Source organism: Candida parapsilosis, contig 005806 (assembly GCF_000182765.1).
Source record: "Candida parapsilosis strain CDC317 annotated contig 005806".
NCBI lineage: Eukaryota > Fungi > Ascomycota > Pichiomycetes > Serinales > Debaryomycetaceae > Lodderomyces > Lodderomyces parapsilosis.
The window spans coordinates 526,684-545,738 of record NW_023503279.1 but is presented as its reverse complement, the minus strand read 5'-3'; the positions used below and the strand labels follow the sequence as shown (position 1 = coordinate 545,738).

Genomic DNA, 19,055 nt, shown 5'->3' with positions numbered 1-19,055 from the left:
ATTTGTTTCGATACTTGAAATCTGGGCTTCAAGGATTATATGCGGAGAACTCGAATAAGAAATGAGCAACACACGTTTTTTCAAGGTAAAGTCTTGGAACTTTGAGCGTATCCCTTGTCAAAATATGTACCTGGATAATCCGATACGTCTTAAACTTTGTGGTGTACCTATTCTATATGTTTTTCTCGAGGCAAATGTTTAATCCATGGGGATCAAAACTTTGATCACTGTTTCGCTTTTGAGATAAATTTTGACTGTACTTCCAATGACGCAATTCACTGCATTTTTCCTCTTTTTGCGACATTGAACACATGGGGCCATGATACAGTAATTATAGAGAAAGATGGGTTCTGTTCGAAAGCTTGATCTACAATGCAACCATTCCATCATTGTTTGTCCAACTTACTCTAAATGCAATCTAAGCTACTTAACAGCATCATATGCCTCAAAACTCCGTTCTACTCTTGACATTTGTGATTGATGATGAAATCAGCAACTATAGGGCGATGATCACTCATGTAACGTCCGTTAAACTTGGAATGCAACATTCCAAATTGAATCAATGCTAAGTCAGCCTTTTCTTCAAATATATTTGACTTGATACTTTTGTCACAAATTGAAGTAGTTCCGCTTGTGCCACCTATTTGGTCAATTCGCTTTGTGTACTTTGGAGCAAAAATATAATCAATGTTCTGACCACCGTCCCGCAAAACTTCCCCCTCAAATCCCGTTACCGTTGATTTGAAATGTCCGAACCTATTTCCAACAGAGGCTAGCGAAACACTATCAACCATAAATTCTTTGATCTGTTTGATACAAGCTTCATTTGGCTCAGCGTTGAAATCGCCCGCGACAAAACTGGGCCATTGATTTTCACTCCACTCAACCAACTGATTGATTTTCTTCAATATTAATTCAGATGAGCCAGATTTTGCAGTTTTGCCAATGTGGTCGAAATGGGTATTGAATACACTTATGATGTTGTTCAGTTGCTTATGACGAAGTGTTACGACTGATGCGATTCTGGTGTATATTGCATCCCATCCCTGTAAAGAAGACCTGGGGTCCTTGTCATTTAGCCAAAATGTGTCATTATACAACAATTCCCATTGATTTGTGTTGTATATTATTGGAACTAGCTCTCCCAACTCCTCCCCATTGACTCTCCCCACTCCGTAGAATGTCCATTGTTTGTCGAATTTATTCAACTGAGCAAGAATATCTAGCAATTGATATTTGTAAAGTTCTTGCAAGGTAAAAATTGTGGATTCGGTGGAGTGAAATTTCATGGACGAGGTTATGTCTTTCACTCTTTCATCCCAGGATAGTTCTCCGGGAATTAGATCATGTGTCCCACCATTCTTCACATTGTGCGAATATATTCTGAATTTCAATGGCTTGATGTAATTATTTGCCAACGTTTGTGTCAAACCTTTCGGTACCGGAGGCTCAGATTTGGTGACAGTTTTGAGGAATAGATTTTGAGGTGGAACCCCTAGTAGTTCCTTTTTGCCAGAAGATACTGGTGGAATTTCCAGTGGTGGAACTGCATTAACTTCACCAAGAAATTTCTTGGGGTTACTTGGATCATCTAATTGTGTTGGTGGTAATGATGGTAAAACATGCGAGCTTAGTGTCTCGGTAGCCTGTTGCTGGGCAAGCTGTTGTTCAAGTAGGTATTCTTGCTGCTCCAAGGACTTGTATGATTCATAGTCAAACCTGAGGTTTCCTGCTGGATTCTTGGTGGATAGTTCAGACTTTTGAGACACGATGTAATAAATAAGAGCCAAAGCTGTTAAGGTTACCAACAGAGTGATCCTAAACCGCGATTTCATGGAGCTGGCCATATTCAAAGTTTTCAGATCGAGTGCTCGCCTTGTTCGTGTCGGTGATTGATTAGGTCGGTTGTGGAGTGCAGTTGTGGAGTGCAGTTGTTGTGTATCCTGTATTTTTTTTTCGGCAGATGTCGTATAACTAGTCAACGATGCAGGAGACGTATATATACTCTATTGAATAATTTGCTGTACACTGGTACAACAAAAGAATCATTTTGTTAAATGTATTATTTTCCACTTTAGTCTGATAACTACGCTACCACTTTGATTCAAAGGGGAGAGGTGGAAAGGAAAATCCTTGATAAGGTGAACCTAAGCATTCAACACAAATGACTAATTTTCCTTGTATACCCATCTACAATATCAACACCTCAAGATTAATTCTTAATTACATAGCTTTTTCATTTGAGGATCAACACGAAGCTCCCCTTCCTCCCCGACGGTGGCAATGTTGTGGGATTTTTTACATCTACTCTATGTTTTTACCTATACTTCTATTGTGGGTTTGTGTCATTATAATTTCTAATTTCATAAATCAAATGATGTCATAGATTGTAACCTCTTGTATTCAGTATACACCCATCTCCTACTTTCTCTTTTGCTTTTTCGCTTCCCCAGCATTGGCAAACTTCTATTCCCTTTTTGAATTGGACAAATAAAAACGGGTGACTATGGTCTATTTCACAGTTGTAGATTAAGATGGGACGATTTATGGGCCAAAAGCAGCAAGCATTTCCTTTTTTTCATAATCCTGTTCACCTAACACTTATACTATAAAAGAACCTTTCCCGAGCTTCATGCTCAATGTTGTGTTGAATAGAAACATGTTCAATCGCCTTCCGTCTAGAATGTAACCATTTACCACATATAGTACAACGACAAACCATGATTTTATTGCCTCTATTATGTTCAACGCGCCTGCGTATGATTGGAAATTGATGGTGATCAAGGGAGTCGTCAAATGGACTAGAATTATAGGGTGACACGTATGGATAATGTTGTTCGTAGAGATGCAAAATTGAAAACTCTTTACCTTGCTGATGCTGGCGATGAAGGTGACGAAACTCTAATAGGAAGGAAATCTTTCACTTTTTATTCTTTTTAGACGACAGCTACTGTGCTTAATTGTATTTGTTCTTTTTCGTGCCGATCCCACCCTCTCCCTTTCCGTAAATTTTGGTTTGTGGTGTATTAATACTATGAATCTACAGTATATGTAGGTAGAGTTAAAGTGATACGTTTTTGTCAAAAGAGTGTAGCTAATTGGACCAGGCCATCCCTTGAAACTTCAACTAAGTTTTTAACAAAACTAGTTATCACTTGCGGAACAAACTCATCGATGGACACGATGCGACGGTGTACGGCACGTAGGATCAATATGAATAATGGAGTATAGTGCTTTACGTAGTTATTACAATTGAAATAATTCTGTTTCTACTTCGCACCCCTATCACAAAGAGACGCTCTTTTCAAAAACACACAAATTAGAACTCGAAAAGGATCTAGACCAAATTTTCTTCTAAAAAGAGAGCTCTCCATAGTCAAAAACGACTGCAGTCTTAGTTCATGTATGGTCACTTCCTTTGCAACTGGTAAAACACGCTCTGGGGTTCAGTTTCTCAAGAAAAGCGACTACACACGGATATTTTGCACAGTGCATGAACATCGACAACTGATTGAAAAGAAAGTAAATGAACAAAGAGCAAGAAAATTCGGCAAAGAGATCATCATCTACAACCTGGCCCATTCTCAACACAAAGCTTCCCAAGTAATGTAAAACAAAAGATATCAATTCATGAAAACATAAAAAACCAACAACCAATACCATCAAAACTGCATCAGCAAACTTAACCAACCATCAAGATGAGTTTTCAAATGAGCGTCGCACGAGTGCCGCGATATTCCTCATACATGAAGTCGTTTCTCATCAACAATTGCAGATGTACCAGATTCCAAATATTGAAGTGGTTGCACCTCTGGAACAGGAATGACTCTAACTCCATCAGGAACAAGCTTTACAGGTTCAAGGAGAATGATTATACTGTGTTCATTTTCGGTTTCAGTGAGTTCCAGAGAGCTTTTACTTGATTGAGGTTAACTTTTGTCATTTTGGTATGCCAGATTTTCATGAGCCCAGGATGTGATTTCTTGATTGTTAGCAACAACTTGGCGTTCATTGAGACTACTATTCGTCATATTGTCAATTTCTGAGGGGGGTGGGGAAGAATGTTAGTGAAGAAGAACAAGTGAGATGTAGTTTATGGATCTTGTAATTCGAAGTTGGATTTCTCTATGGTGTGTCAAATTTTAACATATCAAAGTTTTTGCAACAGTATAATGAAATGTATGAGGAGAGACAATTAGAATATAAGAAGGGAAAGTTGTAGGTTGAAGTGCACACGCTTGTGAAGAGAGTTGGACGAGATGTAACTTGTTGAGCTCAGTGGTGGATTGATGCATATACTTTCTGCTATACCACTCTATTATACCATACCTGCTGGCCCATTGCTACTCGCCATTTTACTCAAATAAGATATATTTCAATAATACGGTGAGCTGAATCAATTTGAAACACATTTACTACTGCAACGAGCTCACTCTTTTACAGGTATGGCGTAAGAGTATATAAGGTCTTTCTCGGTTTCAGTATGTCATGCGCATAGGAATCTTATGTGCTGAGAAATAATTCTTTTCTCAAGCACCATTATGGCTTGCAATAAATATCATCAACAACCTGCTTGCTTGGAATGCCGTTCATACTTGGTGTTTAAATAAAACATGCATTTGGTTCTTGTTCTCCTTTTGGAGTGTATTTTCGGCGTCGGAGCTGCCAATTAGGCTCTATGAGAATACTCGGCATCGAAAAGAAGGCGAATTCTTATTGAGACATTTTTTAGCGGAGATTGCGATAAAACCGTCGACAGCCCAGTCCGGAAATCTTACATTACAGTCTTAATTACGTTTTTAAAAACTTTTGCGGAGCAATTGAAAGACAGGCTTTAAATCCGCCAAGCTTTGTACGCGGTTGTATAAATGTGCCGAACCGATGTACCAGCGCGTGTTAGTGTCAGTAGTTAAAACAATATGGCAATGTCAAACCCCTTCTTTGTGCAACCCGACGAGGAGCGTCTTTACGTTTTCGCCAACAATTTTGTTTCACTTACAATGATAGTGGTTATATCGTACAATGGGGGTATGGGCTTTAAAGACCATTGACAGATAGTGTTGTTTTCTAAAGTACGTGAGAAGGTTAAAAGTTTTGCGAGTCTCCACATATAAAGCACGCTTTTGAAGCTTGTTTTAACTTAAAATCATCATCTCTCACCTTAAAATAAAGAATACAACTAGGAAATTTTATTCTTAAAAAACAGTAGTATTTCTCAAACTTCACTCGATAGTGGTATATGGAGTAGTGCTTCTAAAAATAGATTCTGAAATTTTTAATTTAGATGCGGCTTTTCTTTTACATTGTAACTCAAAAACCCATTGTCCGATTTTAATTGTGGGAAGCAAATACGTCGTCTATAAATAGCAACGCATGAGCTATCGATCAATTACAAGCCTCATTCAAGAAAAGACTTTTCAAGAGCACCACTTTTTAATATTTTAGGACAGACATGTTAAATTCAAGAACACTTCGAAACCATTAAAGCTGTTGAGGTCTTCAATAGAAGGAAATCTCATGATAGCAAGAAATTCTCACTTCATCACGAAGGATCTTTTTTTTCAATCTCATTTTCTATTGTTTTTGAGCAACCCGTTTCATCGCTTTTTGACCTACACAAATAACATAGCCTCGATTCAATGGTGATGAGGTATTTCCTCGTTTTCCTTATCCTAATGGGGAAAGTCTACTCGCTAATATGCCACTTTACCGTTTGTGTTGCAAACTATACTTATAATTGTGCTTTTGTAAATGTAACCCAGTCAACTGTCACTGGCTACCTCTTTATTCTGGGTGATTGTGTAAGCCTTCTTTGCGACCATGCCGATATGCAAGAACCAGACTCATTGATTTGTATACTGTCTCGATTTAACACACACGACATGAGTCACCCTATGGTCTGTTCCAAAGATAGCAACTTCTGGTTCTAGACTATCGTAGGAATGAGAGCCTAGAACGAGATTTAGACTGGGGCGAAGAATCAGCGTTGTTCTTCTCATTGGTGGTGTAGATCTGCCACCAAAACCCTATGCACTCGACAATCCTCTACATTTGGGCTGATGGAAATCATGGCACATTACAAGCTCATCAACAGCCACTCAAGCAAGTATATATATGTACGCTCGTGTCATCTCTTTTCCTCCCTTCCCCTCCCATCATCATCCAAAAATAGGAACTTTGGTTCTAGTACATCTTTGTGTTAGACAGAACTAAGGATCCTCATCTTCTTCTTTGTTACTAGTGGTGTCGTAGAAAACCCTCACAAAAGTAGACGCATCGTTTCTTACCAAATCCTCTTTTTTTTTTTTATTTATTTTTTTTGGTGAATGATTGAGGTTAATTTCAATTGGTATTTAAATACACAACAAAATATTGTTAGACATTGTACTTGCCAAGGGTATTGAAGCCAATCAACCATCTTGTTGTAATTAGAAGATCACATCTGTCACTCCTTCACATTCCATATATCAGATTGGAAATAAGAGAAAAAAGAAGTTACTATGGGTAGGAGAAAGATCGAGATCCAGCCTTTATCAGACGATCGAAATCGAACAGTGACATTTGTCAAGCGTAAAGCCGGACTCTTTAAAAAGGCTCATGAATTGGCAGTTTTATGTCAAGTGGATCTATCTGTGATAATAGTGGGGAATAACAATAGGATTTATGAATACTCTACCGTGGATACCAAGGAAGTACTCAATTGCTATGAAAAGACATTAAACACTAGAAAACATGTGCATGAAGCAAAATCACCGGAAAATTATCTGATATATCGTAAGAAGCGTCATTTGCATGAACCACTAACTGATAAAAAAGGACGTGTTGTTGGTACCACAGCACATTTGCATGATGACGATGTTGATCAAGATATGTTTGGTGAGGACGAATATGAAGATGATGACGATGAAAGAGATGATACATCTGAAGGGGAGATACTGACACGTACGAGGAAAAGACCACGCAATCGCCAAAGTACAGCAACAACGAATAAAAGTCGTAATCCCAAGGTGTTCAATAGCAAGAGCTCACCCCCGCCTCCGCCTCCATCACAAATATCACTAAACAACGTCCCACCTTTCAACAAGTACAAGAAACCCAGTATCACCGTTTCCAGCCACCTGCAAAGTCTGCCACCTCTGCAACTGCAGCAAAATACTCCATCGCCGAACATGGGACGCAAGGAAAACTCATCACGACCAGTTTTAAGGGTGCAAATTCCTACCGACGCAAAAGGGAATCAGACCAAGTCGGGAACATTCAATTTGGATATAAAGGAAACAGGAAGTACTGATACCGCACGAACAATTACTGCAGTGGAAAACACCAGTTCTTCAATGAATCAATCGTCAAATAACCACACAGGCGTAAGTGGTAGTACGAGTGGAAGTCATCATGGCATTGGTAATGCTCAACATTCAATGCATCTTGGTGATGGGGATGTGCTTCATAATACTGCAAACAGCAAATACGGAGCTACTAATCACTTGATGCGTACGCAAACCCCATCGGCAAAATTTAGTGGCTACTCCTCTTTTCGGTCTCCTGATTCACGAAAGCCAACTTTACCACTTCCAATCAATTCCAAATCGCAGACGTCATCGCCAGCGAGCGCTACTTATCCAGGATTACCTAACCCATTAACCCAATCAAGCGGAGGTGGTGTTAATAGCCGAAGCAGTAGTGGTGGGAGCAACGTAAATGCACCTCATATAGGAGACAACATTCAAGCGGGGGAACGACAAAACAACAACTTGGGCAACAGTAATAACAACAATAATGAAGTCATGAGTGCGGACAATAATAATTTGTTTTCGCCTTCGGGGGTGAATCTCAATTCAGGATCGTTTTATTCCATGAACCAGGGACCATCCAGTAGCTCGTATATGAACTACTCAATGCAGGGATTTAACCAGCAGTATCAGCAGTATAATCAAAACGCGTCTAATCAACAAAGTCTGCAACTGCCGCACCCACAAACGTATCAGCAACAACTGCACCCACTACTGCAACTGCTGGCTTTGCCTCAAAGTGCCGTAATTACTAGCGAGCTGCTGGGACAGCTTCCATCAGCACAGCCACAAGATTCAGCAACAAAAAGTCGTCCACAGATATCATTCTTTGGACAGCATGGTCAACAAAACCTACAAATGCAACAGCAACAACAACAGCAACAACAACAGCTGCTGCAGCTGCAGATGCAACAAAGTTTTGGCAATAGCGGTGGTGGTGGTGTTGGTGGTGGTGGTAGTGCTAGTGGTGGTGTCAATGGAGAGCAGACCCCAATATCAGCATTACCATCTCGCTATGTGAATGACATCTTTCCATTCCCCTCACCTTCCAATTTCTTGGCTCCTCAAGATTGGTCCACGGGTATGACTCCCACAACATCTCAAGCTCCACAATTTTTCATGAGCATGATGCCATTGAATAGCGGTGGCGGTGGTAATAGTGGTGGTGGATATCATTCTCAAGTTCAACAACAATCACAATCGCTTCAGCAGGATAAAGGTTTTTACAGTGACGACCGGAGTAGACCCAATGCGGGAATCGGTACAGAGCAGGCGCAGCCAGCAAGGACTGCAACAACAGGCGTCGTTTCATCAAGAGAGGCTACTTTTGGTGCTATCGCCGAGGAAGATGAGAACGGCAGTGGTAGTGGCAATCATAGTAGTGTTGCACCTACCAATGTTGATGATGGAAGCAAGGTTACAAGTCATGTCACCACTGAGGCGACATCTACTGGTGCCCCATCGGATGTGTAACCGCTTTCGAACCTGTTTTGGAAAATGGTTCATGCAAAGTAACTTAACTTTTCACTATGGTATGATGAACATTTAACTGGGGGTGGGGGTGTTGTTATACACGCAATTCATGAATCAATTATGTATTTGAGTTTTCGAGTGTTTGGTTTTAGAAAATTAGTATTTTAGTTCTTGGGGCATGTATAGCTTGTTTTATTTACGATAATGTTCTTGTATACACTGAAAGCACAAAGTGATTGTACACGGTGAACTTCGTTGTACATTACGTATCGTACTGTACCTATTACTACTACCTAATAAAAAAAAGAGAAAGAACAACAGCCAAAACAAAAATCAAAGGAAAAAAAAAAAAGTCAACAGTGTGGTGAACCCTTTGTTCTCAACACTCGGCATACATCACTCTCTCACACACACCATATTTTTGACCTTTGTTAGGTTGGACCATTTTATTCCAAACAATTGAGTATGTTTAGAAGTCCTGGTAAATCTAAGCTGAAACAGCAACAAGCTGATGACAATCAATACTATGCACAGCGTCAAGCTCCACAACAATACTCGCATGTACCATACCCCCCGCCACCCCAACAGCAGCAACAGCAACAGCAGCAACAGCAGCAACAGCAACAGCAGCAACAGCAACAGCAACAATTCCGTACTCCTCAACAAGGCGCTTTTCACCCTCACCCTATAACAACCACAACCCCAGTTGCGAATGTTCCGGTTGGCGCAACCTCTCCGATTAGATCGTCGTTCCATTCGATTGGTCGTGATAGTTATCCGAGAGGGCTGCCTACTCCTGGCTCCCCCAGTCAAGCCAGCGCCCACTCCAATCCGGAACAGCAAAGGAAACAAATTACCGATAAAATCATTACTGATTGCTATTCCAAAACAATTCAAAATAACGGACAAAAAGTACATGAGGTTTCTTATATTGCCCACATTAGTGTACAAGAGTTTTCTCACTATTCCAGCCATCCCCCACCGCCAAACATCAACCCGGGACCATCAAAGAGTAGAATATTAGTGTTGTGCAAGAAGTATTCAGGTAGAATGTTGTTGCAAAAAGGGAAATTTCTGGACGATAGACGAGTTTTCCAAATTGGAAGAACTTGGGATTTATCCGAATTGCTGCTCATTAGAAAAGTGGGGTCCGATGGAATGATCTTGATCATAACGAAGGAATATTATTGGAAGTGTGATGAAGAAGATTCGAGAATTTGGAAGTTTTGTCGATACTTGTGTCAGCATTATGGAATTGCAACAGGAAAGTATCCCCACTTGGATGGGTTTACATTGGATGAGTTCATGTTACCAGCTGTACCCAAGTCACCAACCCAAGTTGCGAGTCCAACATTCCAGTCGATTCCAAGGCATGAAACAGTACCTAAGCAGCAAAAATCACCGAAATCAGAAACTACAAAATCAACCAAAACTTTAAAGCAAAAGATCATCCACAAGCCGTCTTTGTTTTCTCTGGATAAATCATCTCATAATGAAAAGCACAGCATGGCCAGTGAAGCTTCACCCACGACTAAAACTTCGCCCTCGCATAAAAAAACACTTAGCGGTGGTATGTACAAAGGCTTGGATTTCACCGTCAATGGACAATTGCCAAAAAAGCCCATGCAGGTTTTGCAAAGAGAGACGCCACTGGAAGACCATTCAAATGCGAATGAACCAAGACATTATCAACTTCAAGAGCCCTTCAGTCAATCACAAAGCACACTTGCGCCTAGTCAAAAGTCATCTCCATACGTTTCTCAAAGAGATCTTGATTCTCGACAACAGAGCTTCAGCCATTTGGCAAACAGGAGTGATAATACTAGCTTTACAGCAACAAATGATCAAAGCTACTACCCCAATAAGCATAATCTGTCCCTAACGAATGATAGTACTCGTGCAGATAGCGTGCTTGTCGGCAGTGGGCGTGCCGATAATATAAGAGCTGACGCTGTCAACGAGAGACACAAGCCTCATCCATATGCTCAGAAGGTAGGAAATGATGACGCCAAAAGCATGTTGAGTAGTGATTCTCACAGTTTTGTTTTTGGTAACACCGATTTAAAAGATGAGCAATATGACAAGTCCATAACTGGTGCGGATATCAGTAGCTCTCCCTATAAGAAAATGAAATCCTCACAACAAGGAGCTGTTAAGAGTATGCTCGAACCACTTGAATCGGTAAAAGAGCAAACTCCAAAACCACAATTGAATATTGATGATCAAAATGCACGGGAGAAGTTTCCATCTATTGAACTTGTGAGTGATCGAAAGGGATCAACGTCGTCGGTCGTTGCTTCTACCAAAACCCAGAATTTAACCTCCAGTGATAAACTTTCCGGTCAAGGAGAGCGTCAGTCAAGCGCATCTTCTCAAAAGAGACCACTGTTGTCGGGGCAAGGGAGCATTTATGGTCATCAACGACAACGTCTGCAAGGAGGCTCATCCTGGAGCTTGAATGATAGAAAGAAGGATGCAAGTGACAAAGGCGTTGCCATAAACCAATCCGATGCCTTGCAAAATGTTTTGAAAAACGAAAAATCCCCCAATTCCACAATGTTCATCGAAGAGTCTACAAAATTGGAGGGGGGTAATAGAGTGGACGAACATATGCGAGAATTGGAAGGTATGTTGGATTCCCACATAAATGGAGCGCATGACGATTCGTTTGATTTCAATGACGCAATTGACTTGAATGACGAGCCACAGAGAGACGTACCTTCAAGAGCACCACCAGCGGGCAATGCGAACTCTACATTGGATGGTGATGATACTCGCAATGTGTTGCAAGAACCATTTGAGCCTGGGTTAAACATATCCAAAAAGACACCATCTGCAACACCCGAGCCCACGATTCGTACTTCATTACCCGATTTTGAGAAAGACGTAGAAGCAGAAGAATTGTTGAATGATTTGAATTGGAGCTCAAAGATGGATGCCGATACACTTGTCAAGAATTTAACCAAAGAATTAAACAAGACTAAGCAGGAAACAGTCAAGAAGTTAGTTGATATTGATTTATCTAGTACGTCAGCCAATGATGTTGGTGTTGCTTCCAGCGAGGTTGAACATATGCTTCGCGTATTTCAAAAAATGGATCTCAATTTTAAGATGTTGAATGCGGATGTAAATGTCATTGATAAGCATTCCAAAGGATTACAATTGAAATTTGTCAATAAAAAATTGTTGTACGATGATTTGAATGGTATTTTGTCAAAGGTGTCCGTTGGAGCCGAAGACTTGCACTTCATTGGAGAGTTCAAAAATTTTGATGTGTTTAACCAAATTGGTGTTCTCGAATCCAAGTTGTTGAATTTGTATAATGGTTTGATTACTATTAGATCGGATTCGTCTCATGCTAACGATGGTCAAGATTTGAGCTCATTGAAGGCTTTACAACAATACAAAAGTAAGTATGAAAGTGTTAGCAACAGGTTTGTGAGACATTTCTATGAATTTATAAGACGGAGAATTGATGCAATCGGCAAAGAGCTATTGAAGGATATCGAGAATGCTGACCCGAGATTAATTTCCTCGAGGTTATCTGAGCTTTTAGTTTACAGTGGAATCACCTATTACGTGAAGGAAATTGGAAGGGAATATTTTGATGAAATTAACGGTCAATTCAATCAAACGTTTTCAAAAATATTGGAAAAAATGTTGAGGGCAAAGTCCAAGAAGTTGAAAGCTGATCAGAAAACGGCGCGTTCGACGTTGCATTCTCACTATGATGCAACATCATTACTGTACTCAACTAGGAGACTGGAGAGACTGTCCTTGTCTCCTTCATTGAATGATGGCTTGTATGAAGGAAACGGTGATCATTATAATGATGATGATGATGATGATGACGACGAGGATTTTGCTCCATTGAGGAAAGGTAGATCACTGAGATTTTCAAGAAAGGGAGGTCGATTCAATCAAAGTAGTGCCACCAGTAGAGAAGTTGATTCCGATAAACGAGAACAATTGGAATCGTTGAAAAGACACATTATCGGCAAGGGGTCTGCAAATGGCGAATTAGAGAGCTCCAAAGCAGTTATTGGCTTGATTGAGGAATCCAAAATGATTGTCATGATTTTCCAGTATTTTATTGTTGTATTTTTCCATTATGATGCAGCTACGCTTGAGTTTGCTGAGTTTTTAGAAACTAACCCCTTTGGTACAAGAGAAGAGTTTGCTGATCCTGCATATTTTGCAAACCTTGATTTCACCGACATCAATAACAATTATTCTGTTTCGAATGACGTTATTGAAAATCTTGATAAAGTGTTGGGTGGATTTATTGCCAGCTTTATCAAGAATGTCAATCCTGTTGATATCAATATTCCTGTAATTTTGTTGCATGTGGAGGATATAATGAAGTCGATTCAAGAATCGGTGGTGAACCAAGACTTTTTAATTTACAACTTCCTTCAATTGCTCAGCGACAAGTATCAACAACAATGGTGGAAATTTGTCGATTCGCAAATTGAGTCGATCAAGAATTCAACAATTGTGCCCAATAGTGGTATACTTTCATCGGTGAAGCAAGTCAATTACATTCTTTTAATTACAGAATCATCAATTGGCGGTCGCGATATCAAAGGAACCAAGGTTCGTAATATGGTTGACAAGGCATATGTGCAGTTGACAGATGCATTGATTAGTTTGTTTTCAAGACAGGATCCATTGGTGAATAGCGGTGGATTTGATGACAAGGAACGCGAATACAAGAATGTGGCCATTTTGGAAAACATTTTCTACATTCTACAGCAACTCAATGATATTGGCACTGGCAACAGTTCGACCAAAAAGTTGCTGGAGAAGTTATCGCAAAACTTCAAACGAATTGAAGATGTTTATTTTACAAAACAAGTGCACAAGTCTATTGGTAAATTGGTTGATTTTATTGAAGATTGCGAAAAATTAGCAGCACTTGGCGGCTCAACTCGTGACTTGAATTCAAGTTCTCACTCAATCAAACAACAACATCACCAACATCAACAAAAGAAGCTTGCCAAGTCACTCTTAACCCAATTTAGTGAAGATGATATCAAGTACAAAGTAGAACTGATTCATGAATTGTTTGAAAAACAGTTCCGTAAAACATATGATCAATCAACTGGTGGTGGACGTAGTGGTAATGATAACTTATTCACTCGTGATTTGATTGATAAGTTGTGGAGTGATTTGGAGACATTATTTATTGATTACTTTACCAGATTGGGCAAGATTTTACGACAACAGTTTGATAGGGACTTAGACTATCACGTGGGAAGACAAGATATACATCATATATTCAAGTCAATTAGAGGTTAAGTAGAGAGTGAGTGATTTGAAAAGAAAAAAAAAAGAAAGAATGTCTATAATCATTGTAAGCTTCGTAAGAGTTGTGTTTCACCTCATGCTTCAACTTCATCCAACAAGGCAAACTTGTTATTAGCCAATGTCTTTTTCTCAACCTCGCCGTCGCCTTTAGCTTCATCAGCACCAGCAGCATCAGCACCTCCATCCTTCTCCTCAATGTCATCATCCTCATAGAATTTCCTCACATACTCATCCTCCTCCATTTGGTCAATCTCCTCCTGCGTCAACTGCTTCAGTTTACCTTCCTCAATCATATGATTTCGTATTTCAATACTAGCATTTGTCTTGTCCCAGTTTGATTTTCTGGCATTTTGAACATACTTTGCCCTGGCTATACTAGCATCAATTTTGGATGCCAATATTCCTTGTAATTTATCACTACGATCAACTTTATGTTTTAGTGAAGATGACTTTTTTTTGGAATCTTGTTGTTGTTGTTTGCGGATACGTGATGCTTCAATTTTCTTATTGAGTAAAGTCTCATTTTTGATTTGAGTCCGTATGATTGACTTGCGAACGCCATCGTTTTCGTGTGATTCTTTTGTCGAAGTGCTGATTATCGGTGCTTCATCAGTTATGTCACCTCTTCTTGCTGCTCTACTTCTTTTAGAAACTAAAAAAAAAGGAGTTGTCAGTTAGTATCTCAATAGAAATTTGTTATGTGATTGAACATAGTACATACTCTTCTTAGCCATTTTGGGTAATAAGCTTTGTAATAGTTTATCTTTTCGTCTTCCTCTTGGTTTGATGCCCATCTCAAAGGAATGGATAAATCAGAAAAAAAAGGTTCTTCAGCTTTTGTGGCGTGTCACGTGCATATCACATGAAATTTGGAAACTAATCGAGTTCCATTCTATGCGGCTCAATTTTTTTCAATAAGGAAATTGTGAGCGCATCTCCTTTTGAAACCTATACATCTCCCCTATAAGGGAATTTGTAACATGCGCTCGTATACAAAAGTCAAGATTTTACCAAAGAGAAAACTATATTATCCATATTCCCCTTCCTTATCCACTCTATTCTCATTAGCATCCAACTCGTCTTGCCATTAATTCAATCAGCTCATAATCCCCACGCAAATACCTGCCAAAAATCATTCACCATGAATCTCAATCCAGCACCTAATACTTCATCATTAATTAAACCTACAAATACCATGTCACCACCAGTGTACTCCTCAACACGACACAACACAGGAATCAAGTGGTATCTTTGACTTCGCAATTCCCCCCTTTTGTCACCACAAACACAAATGTCTCATTATTGATTTTAATGGGCAAGTACAGCTCCATGGGATAATCAATAATCTGAATGTGTCAATTGTACTTGAAGATGAGTTACTCGAGTTTGTTAATGACAGACAATTGATTATTGAGTTGGTTGATTTGTTAGTTGATGAGTTGAATCTACAAAGTGTTTATATCCTCATCAAGAGAAGTGACGATTTGTCCAAAATGAAGCGAGTTTTACAATTTATGAATGCTATATTTGTTTGTCTGTTGATCTCTGATTCACTGCAAATGGCAATCGATATGGAAAAGTTTGATCCATACGAATGGATTGGATTGATTTGTGAGTTATAGTGTGTATCTCTTTATTAAAATGACGTGAATGAATATTTAATTATTGTATCCTCTTAAGTCAAACTAAGTTTGCGATACTATTCCATCTTGTTCTCTCGCAGTTGCAGTTGCACTCTTTACAGCTTCAGCATATTTCCTCAATGCCGTGCCCAAACTAACCTCCATTGGTTCCAAGCACGCATCGAGATCCTTGTGAATCTTATCTCGTAGTTTTTCATTCACAGCCACAATGTCAATAGCATCCAATTGTGTTAAACTTTTATTCTTGAATTCAGTTAGTGAATTTTGACAATTTTTCAAACTAGTGAATATTTTCTTCAATTGCGTTGGATTGTTGCCATTGAGAAACAATTTCCAAAAATGAGATAAAAATTCAACAATGGTTATATTGTAGGTGATTATTTCTTGATACATGGATTCGGGAACAATATTGTGTGGTTTTGTCATTGAAAGTGAATCGTCTTTGTTGATCAGTTTAAAAGTCTTGAAATTGTGTCTCACGAGTTGTGAGATTTCAGTGGATGTTTTGTTGATATCTTCTTCTTTACCTTTAAATGTATCTGACAAATCAATTACCGACTCCTGGGGAATTTGACTTTGCAAATAATTTATCAAGTCAGCATCATTCATTTCAACATCAACAGTTTCACCACCAGCAACATCAATTGAATGATCTCTGATTTTATTAGTGTTGATACTCAACTTTATGTACTGAGTATCATTGACTACATTCAAATCATGCAAATCCAACTCTTCTTCATACTCATTTACTTCAGGGGCCGATAAGCCATCAACAGTAGCTTCAGGCTTTGCATCGTTATTCTCAGCCGCACTCATACTCATCATTTTCGAAGACAACTTGTTCATATTTTTCATCAATATAATCATTTCATTCTCCTTGGTGGACCCCGACCTCAAATTGAGTGCATTTGTCACATCATCCTCGTATCGCATGGTCATATCAGGTCGATTACCCAACTTTTGTGAATTATCTTGTTCGTTTCCAAACAAGTCAAGAAATTTATTCACTGCGGGCTCATTCAAGGAGCTACTCCTCAGACTAGTGCTGATTTCTTCATTAAGTTTCTGCCTCTTGGGAGAATTACCATCTTCTCCATCTTTCTTTTGCGCAGCTTCCGCATTTAAACTCTCCTCGTCAATATACAAATACTTGTCCAAGATCACATCCCCCCTCCCACTGTATAGTCCAATTTTATCTCCTCTCAATCTTCGAAACAATTTGGAATTAAAGAAACGAGACCAAAATTCACCCTCCAGTAGCTTTTGCGGTACTAAATCAGAAAATGCCTTTTTAATGATGGGATAAATGTCAAATATTTCATTAATGGTACTACGGGTCACATTCACATTCACTTGGTTATCAGAAGTTGCCACCGGTTTTATTGTACTTAGTACGTTGTATGGACCACGATGCTGAGATATTGTTAGTGCAAATGTACGCAATTGGTTTATGCGACTTGACCAAAACATTGTTGGCGATAGTTTGAATTGCATTACTGATTTAGTAAATGTGTTTCGTAGATTCTTGTCTTCTAGTAATAGTTTCTGCTGTAGATCAAAGTTTTTTAACAAACTGGAATCAGTTAATTGATCTTGCGATAGATTGAATGCACTGGAAATGAAGGAACCAGCAGATGGGGTTGGTGTTGCTGATTCATTTGCTCCAGAAGTACCTGCCGAGGACACGGGTGAACCAGAAGCATCAGCCTGAGGTGTTGGTGTTGACGATCCTTCAACTCTGGTTCTTGATCTGGCAACGATTGTTTGCAATGCATCCTTGATATTATTCATTGTGGGTCGATTGTTGAAGTGAAGTTTCATCTTAATTGGTTCTTGCCCTTCTTGTTGATCATCCAACTTGTAGCTAATCTGTAGGATCATCTTGGGAGATGATTCTTTTGTTGCTTGTAAAGCAACAAGCATATTTAGAGGAATTGCTATTGTATTCTTTTCGTCTTCAATGGCTTTCCATTCTAGCATGGAGGGGACTATGTCCTCCCTTATGTATACCATCCCACCAACTTTATCTTTTGAGCAGGCACCTCGTATTATATCCATTTTGAGGTTGACGCGTTGTGATGACAATGCACGGTTACAAGTTCTTTAGAAGAGGAAATTTTGAATTTTCAATTTCTCTTCATCAAAAAAAAAGTCAGCAGAGATCTATGAACTTTTTGAATAGACTCCCCATACACAACCGATTAATGTTATCCAGATCAATTATAAACAGAGTTGGGGCTGTTTCAAGAAGTCCGCTACTTGTGCGACCACTCAGTCAGTCAGGAATTCTTTTACAACAAGCTGCTGCTGCTGCTGCTGCTGCTGCTGCTGCTACTTCAAAAACTCCTATTGGTAGTGATTCCAAGCCAATATATAAACCACCGGTCACCATAGACAGAGAGCTTCCAGACCCATTTATTAAGCGTAATGAGAATCGAAAATACTTTGTTTTGTATTCAATTGCATTGGTAGTCACATGTGCTGTTATATTCAATTACGAGAAATCATCATCACCAATTATCAATTCAACATTGTATTTTTTGAGAAGATCGACGATTGCTCAAGACGCCATTGGTAAAAACATTGAGTTTGCTAGTAGTTGGCCCTGGATTTGGGGGACATTAAATACAGTTCAGGGTAATATTGATGTTAAATTTAAAGTTAAAGGAGATGAACAAAAGGCATGGGTGATTTTAAGTGCAACTAGAGAATCAAAGATGCATCCTTTCCAAGTACACAAGTTTGCTTTAGAAGTGGATACTAAAGATGCTAAAGTTGAATATAATTTGATGGATGATCCTGAGTTTGAATTTGACTTGTAAACTGAAGGTTTGTGTATCACATACTTGTAAATAGAGGCATAGGCGATAGTAAAAAGCGTCGACCGAATAATAAAACCATAAAGATTGTGGTAAATGATACCAGTAAACGCGACATACAGTAAGTATGACTAGAGCAGAGATGTAGAAAGCTACGTATAGTGTCAACATATAAACAACATTTCACAACTTTTAATTACATTGAAAGAACATATTATAGATACCAACGGTCTTCAAATCTTCAACAAAACTTTACTGTTGGCATCCGATGAAAAAGTATTATGCATAGACTTTGCGTTAATGCCTATGTACGGAAGACCCGAGGTCTGAGTTGGATAACAGAGAAGTTGGATTGAAGAGAATGTAAACTATAAATAGAGTCGAAGTTCATCTTCATCTTGTATAAGTCTTGGGTAGAAATTAACTAATTATAATAACAAAAGTTTACATTAATAACGTTAAATTAACAGTCAAGTAATTACCATTATGGACAGAGTCATTATTTACAAAAATGAAGTCGA

General features: G+C 39.0%; 7 protein-coding genes across 7 annotated transcripts; 4 read left to right on the top strand and 3 right to left on the bottom strand. All coding sequences in view use genetic code 12, as the record gives it.

Annotated features, from left to right (window-relative positions):
* Positions 1-458: 458 nt before the first annotated feature.
* Positions 459-1,847, bottom strand: CPAR2_302240 (uncharacterized protein; the record flags this gene model as incomplete). Its single annotated transcript, XM_036807591.1, has 1 exon — positions 459-1,847. One exon carries the CDS (start codon positions 1,845-1,847, stop codon positions 459-461), a length of 1,389 nt encoding a protein of 462 aa, XP_036664412.1.
* Positions 1,848-6,500: 4,653 nt separating this feature from the next.
* RLM1 (Rlm1p) lies at positions 6,501-8,762 on the top strand (the record flags this gene model as incomplete). Its single annotated transcript, XM_036807589.1, has 1 exon — positions 6,501-8,762. One exon carries the CDS (start codon positions 6,501-6,503, stop codon positions 8,760-8,762), a length of 2,262 nt encoding a protein of 753 aa, XP_036664411.1.
* Positions 8,763-9,227: 465 nt separating this feature from the next.
* SEC3 (GTP-Rho binding exocyst subunit) lies at positions 9,228-14,063 on the top strand (the record flags this gene model as incomplete). Its single annotated transcript, XM_036807588.1, has 1 exon — positions 9,228-14,063. One exon carries the CDS (start codon positions 9,228-9,230, stop codon positions 14,061-14,063), a length of 4,836 nt encoding a protein of 1,611 aa, XP_036664410.1.
* An 83-nt stretch (positions 14,064-14,146) lies between these two features.
* Positions 14,147-14,806, bottom strand: ECM1 (Ecm1p; the record flags this gene model as incomplete). Its single annotated transcript, XM_036807587.1, has 2 exons — positions 14,147-14,724; positions 14,794-14,806. The coding sequence occupies 2 exons, from the start codon at positions 14,804-14,806 to the stop codon at positions 14,147-14,149; spliced, it is 591 nt and encodes a 196-aa protein (XP_036664409.1).
* Positions 14,807-15,565: 759 nt separating this feature from the next.
* Positions 15,566-15,694, top strand: CPAR2_302200 (uncharacterized protein; the record flags this gene model as incomplete). The annotated part of the gene is made up of 1 exon (XM_036807586.1): positions 15,566-15,694. One exon carries the CDS (start codon positions 15,566-15,568, stop codon positions 15,692-15,694), a length of 129 nt encoding a protein of 42 aa, XP_036664408.1.
* Positions 15,695-15,757: 63 nt separating this feature from the next.
* Positions 15,758-17,773, bottom strand: CPAR2_302190 (TFIIH/NER complex subunit; the record flags this gene model as incomplete). The annotated part of the gene is made up of 1 exon (XM_036807585.1): positions 15,758-17,773. The coding sequence occupies one exon, from the start codon at positions 17,771-17,773 to the stop codon at positions 15,758-15,760; it is 2,016 nt and encodes a 671-aa protein (XP_036664407.1).
* Positions 17,774-17,919: 146 nt separating this feature from the next.
* CPAR2_302180 (uncharacterized protein) lies at positions 17,920-18,537 on the top strand (the record flags this gene model as incomplete). The annotated part of the gene is made up of 1 exon (XM_036807584.1): positions 17,920-18,537. One exon carries the CDS (start codon positions 17,920-17,922, stop codon positions 18,535-18,537), a length of 618 nt encoding a protein of 205 aa, XP_036664406.1.
* Positions 18,538-19,055: the final 518 nt, after the last annotated feature.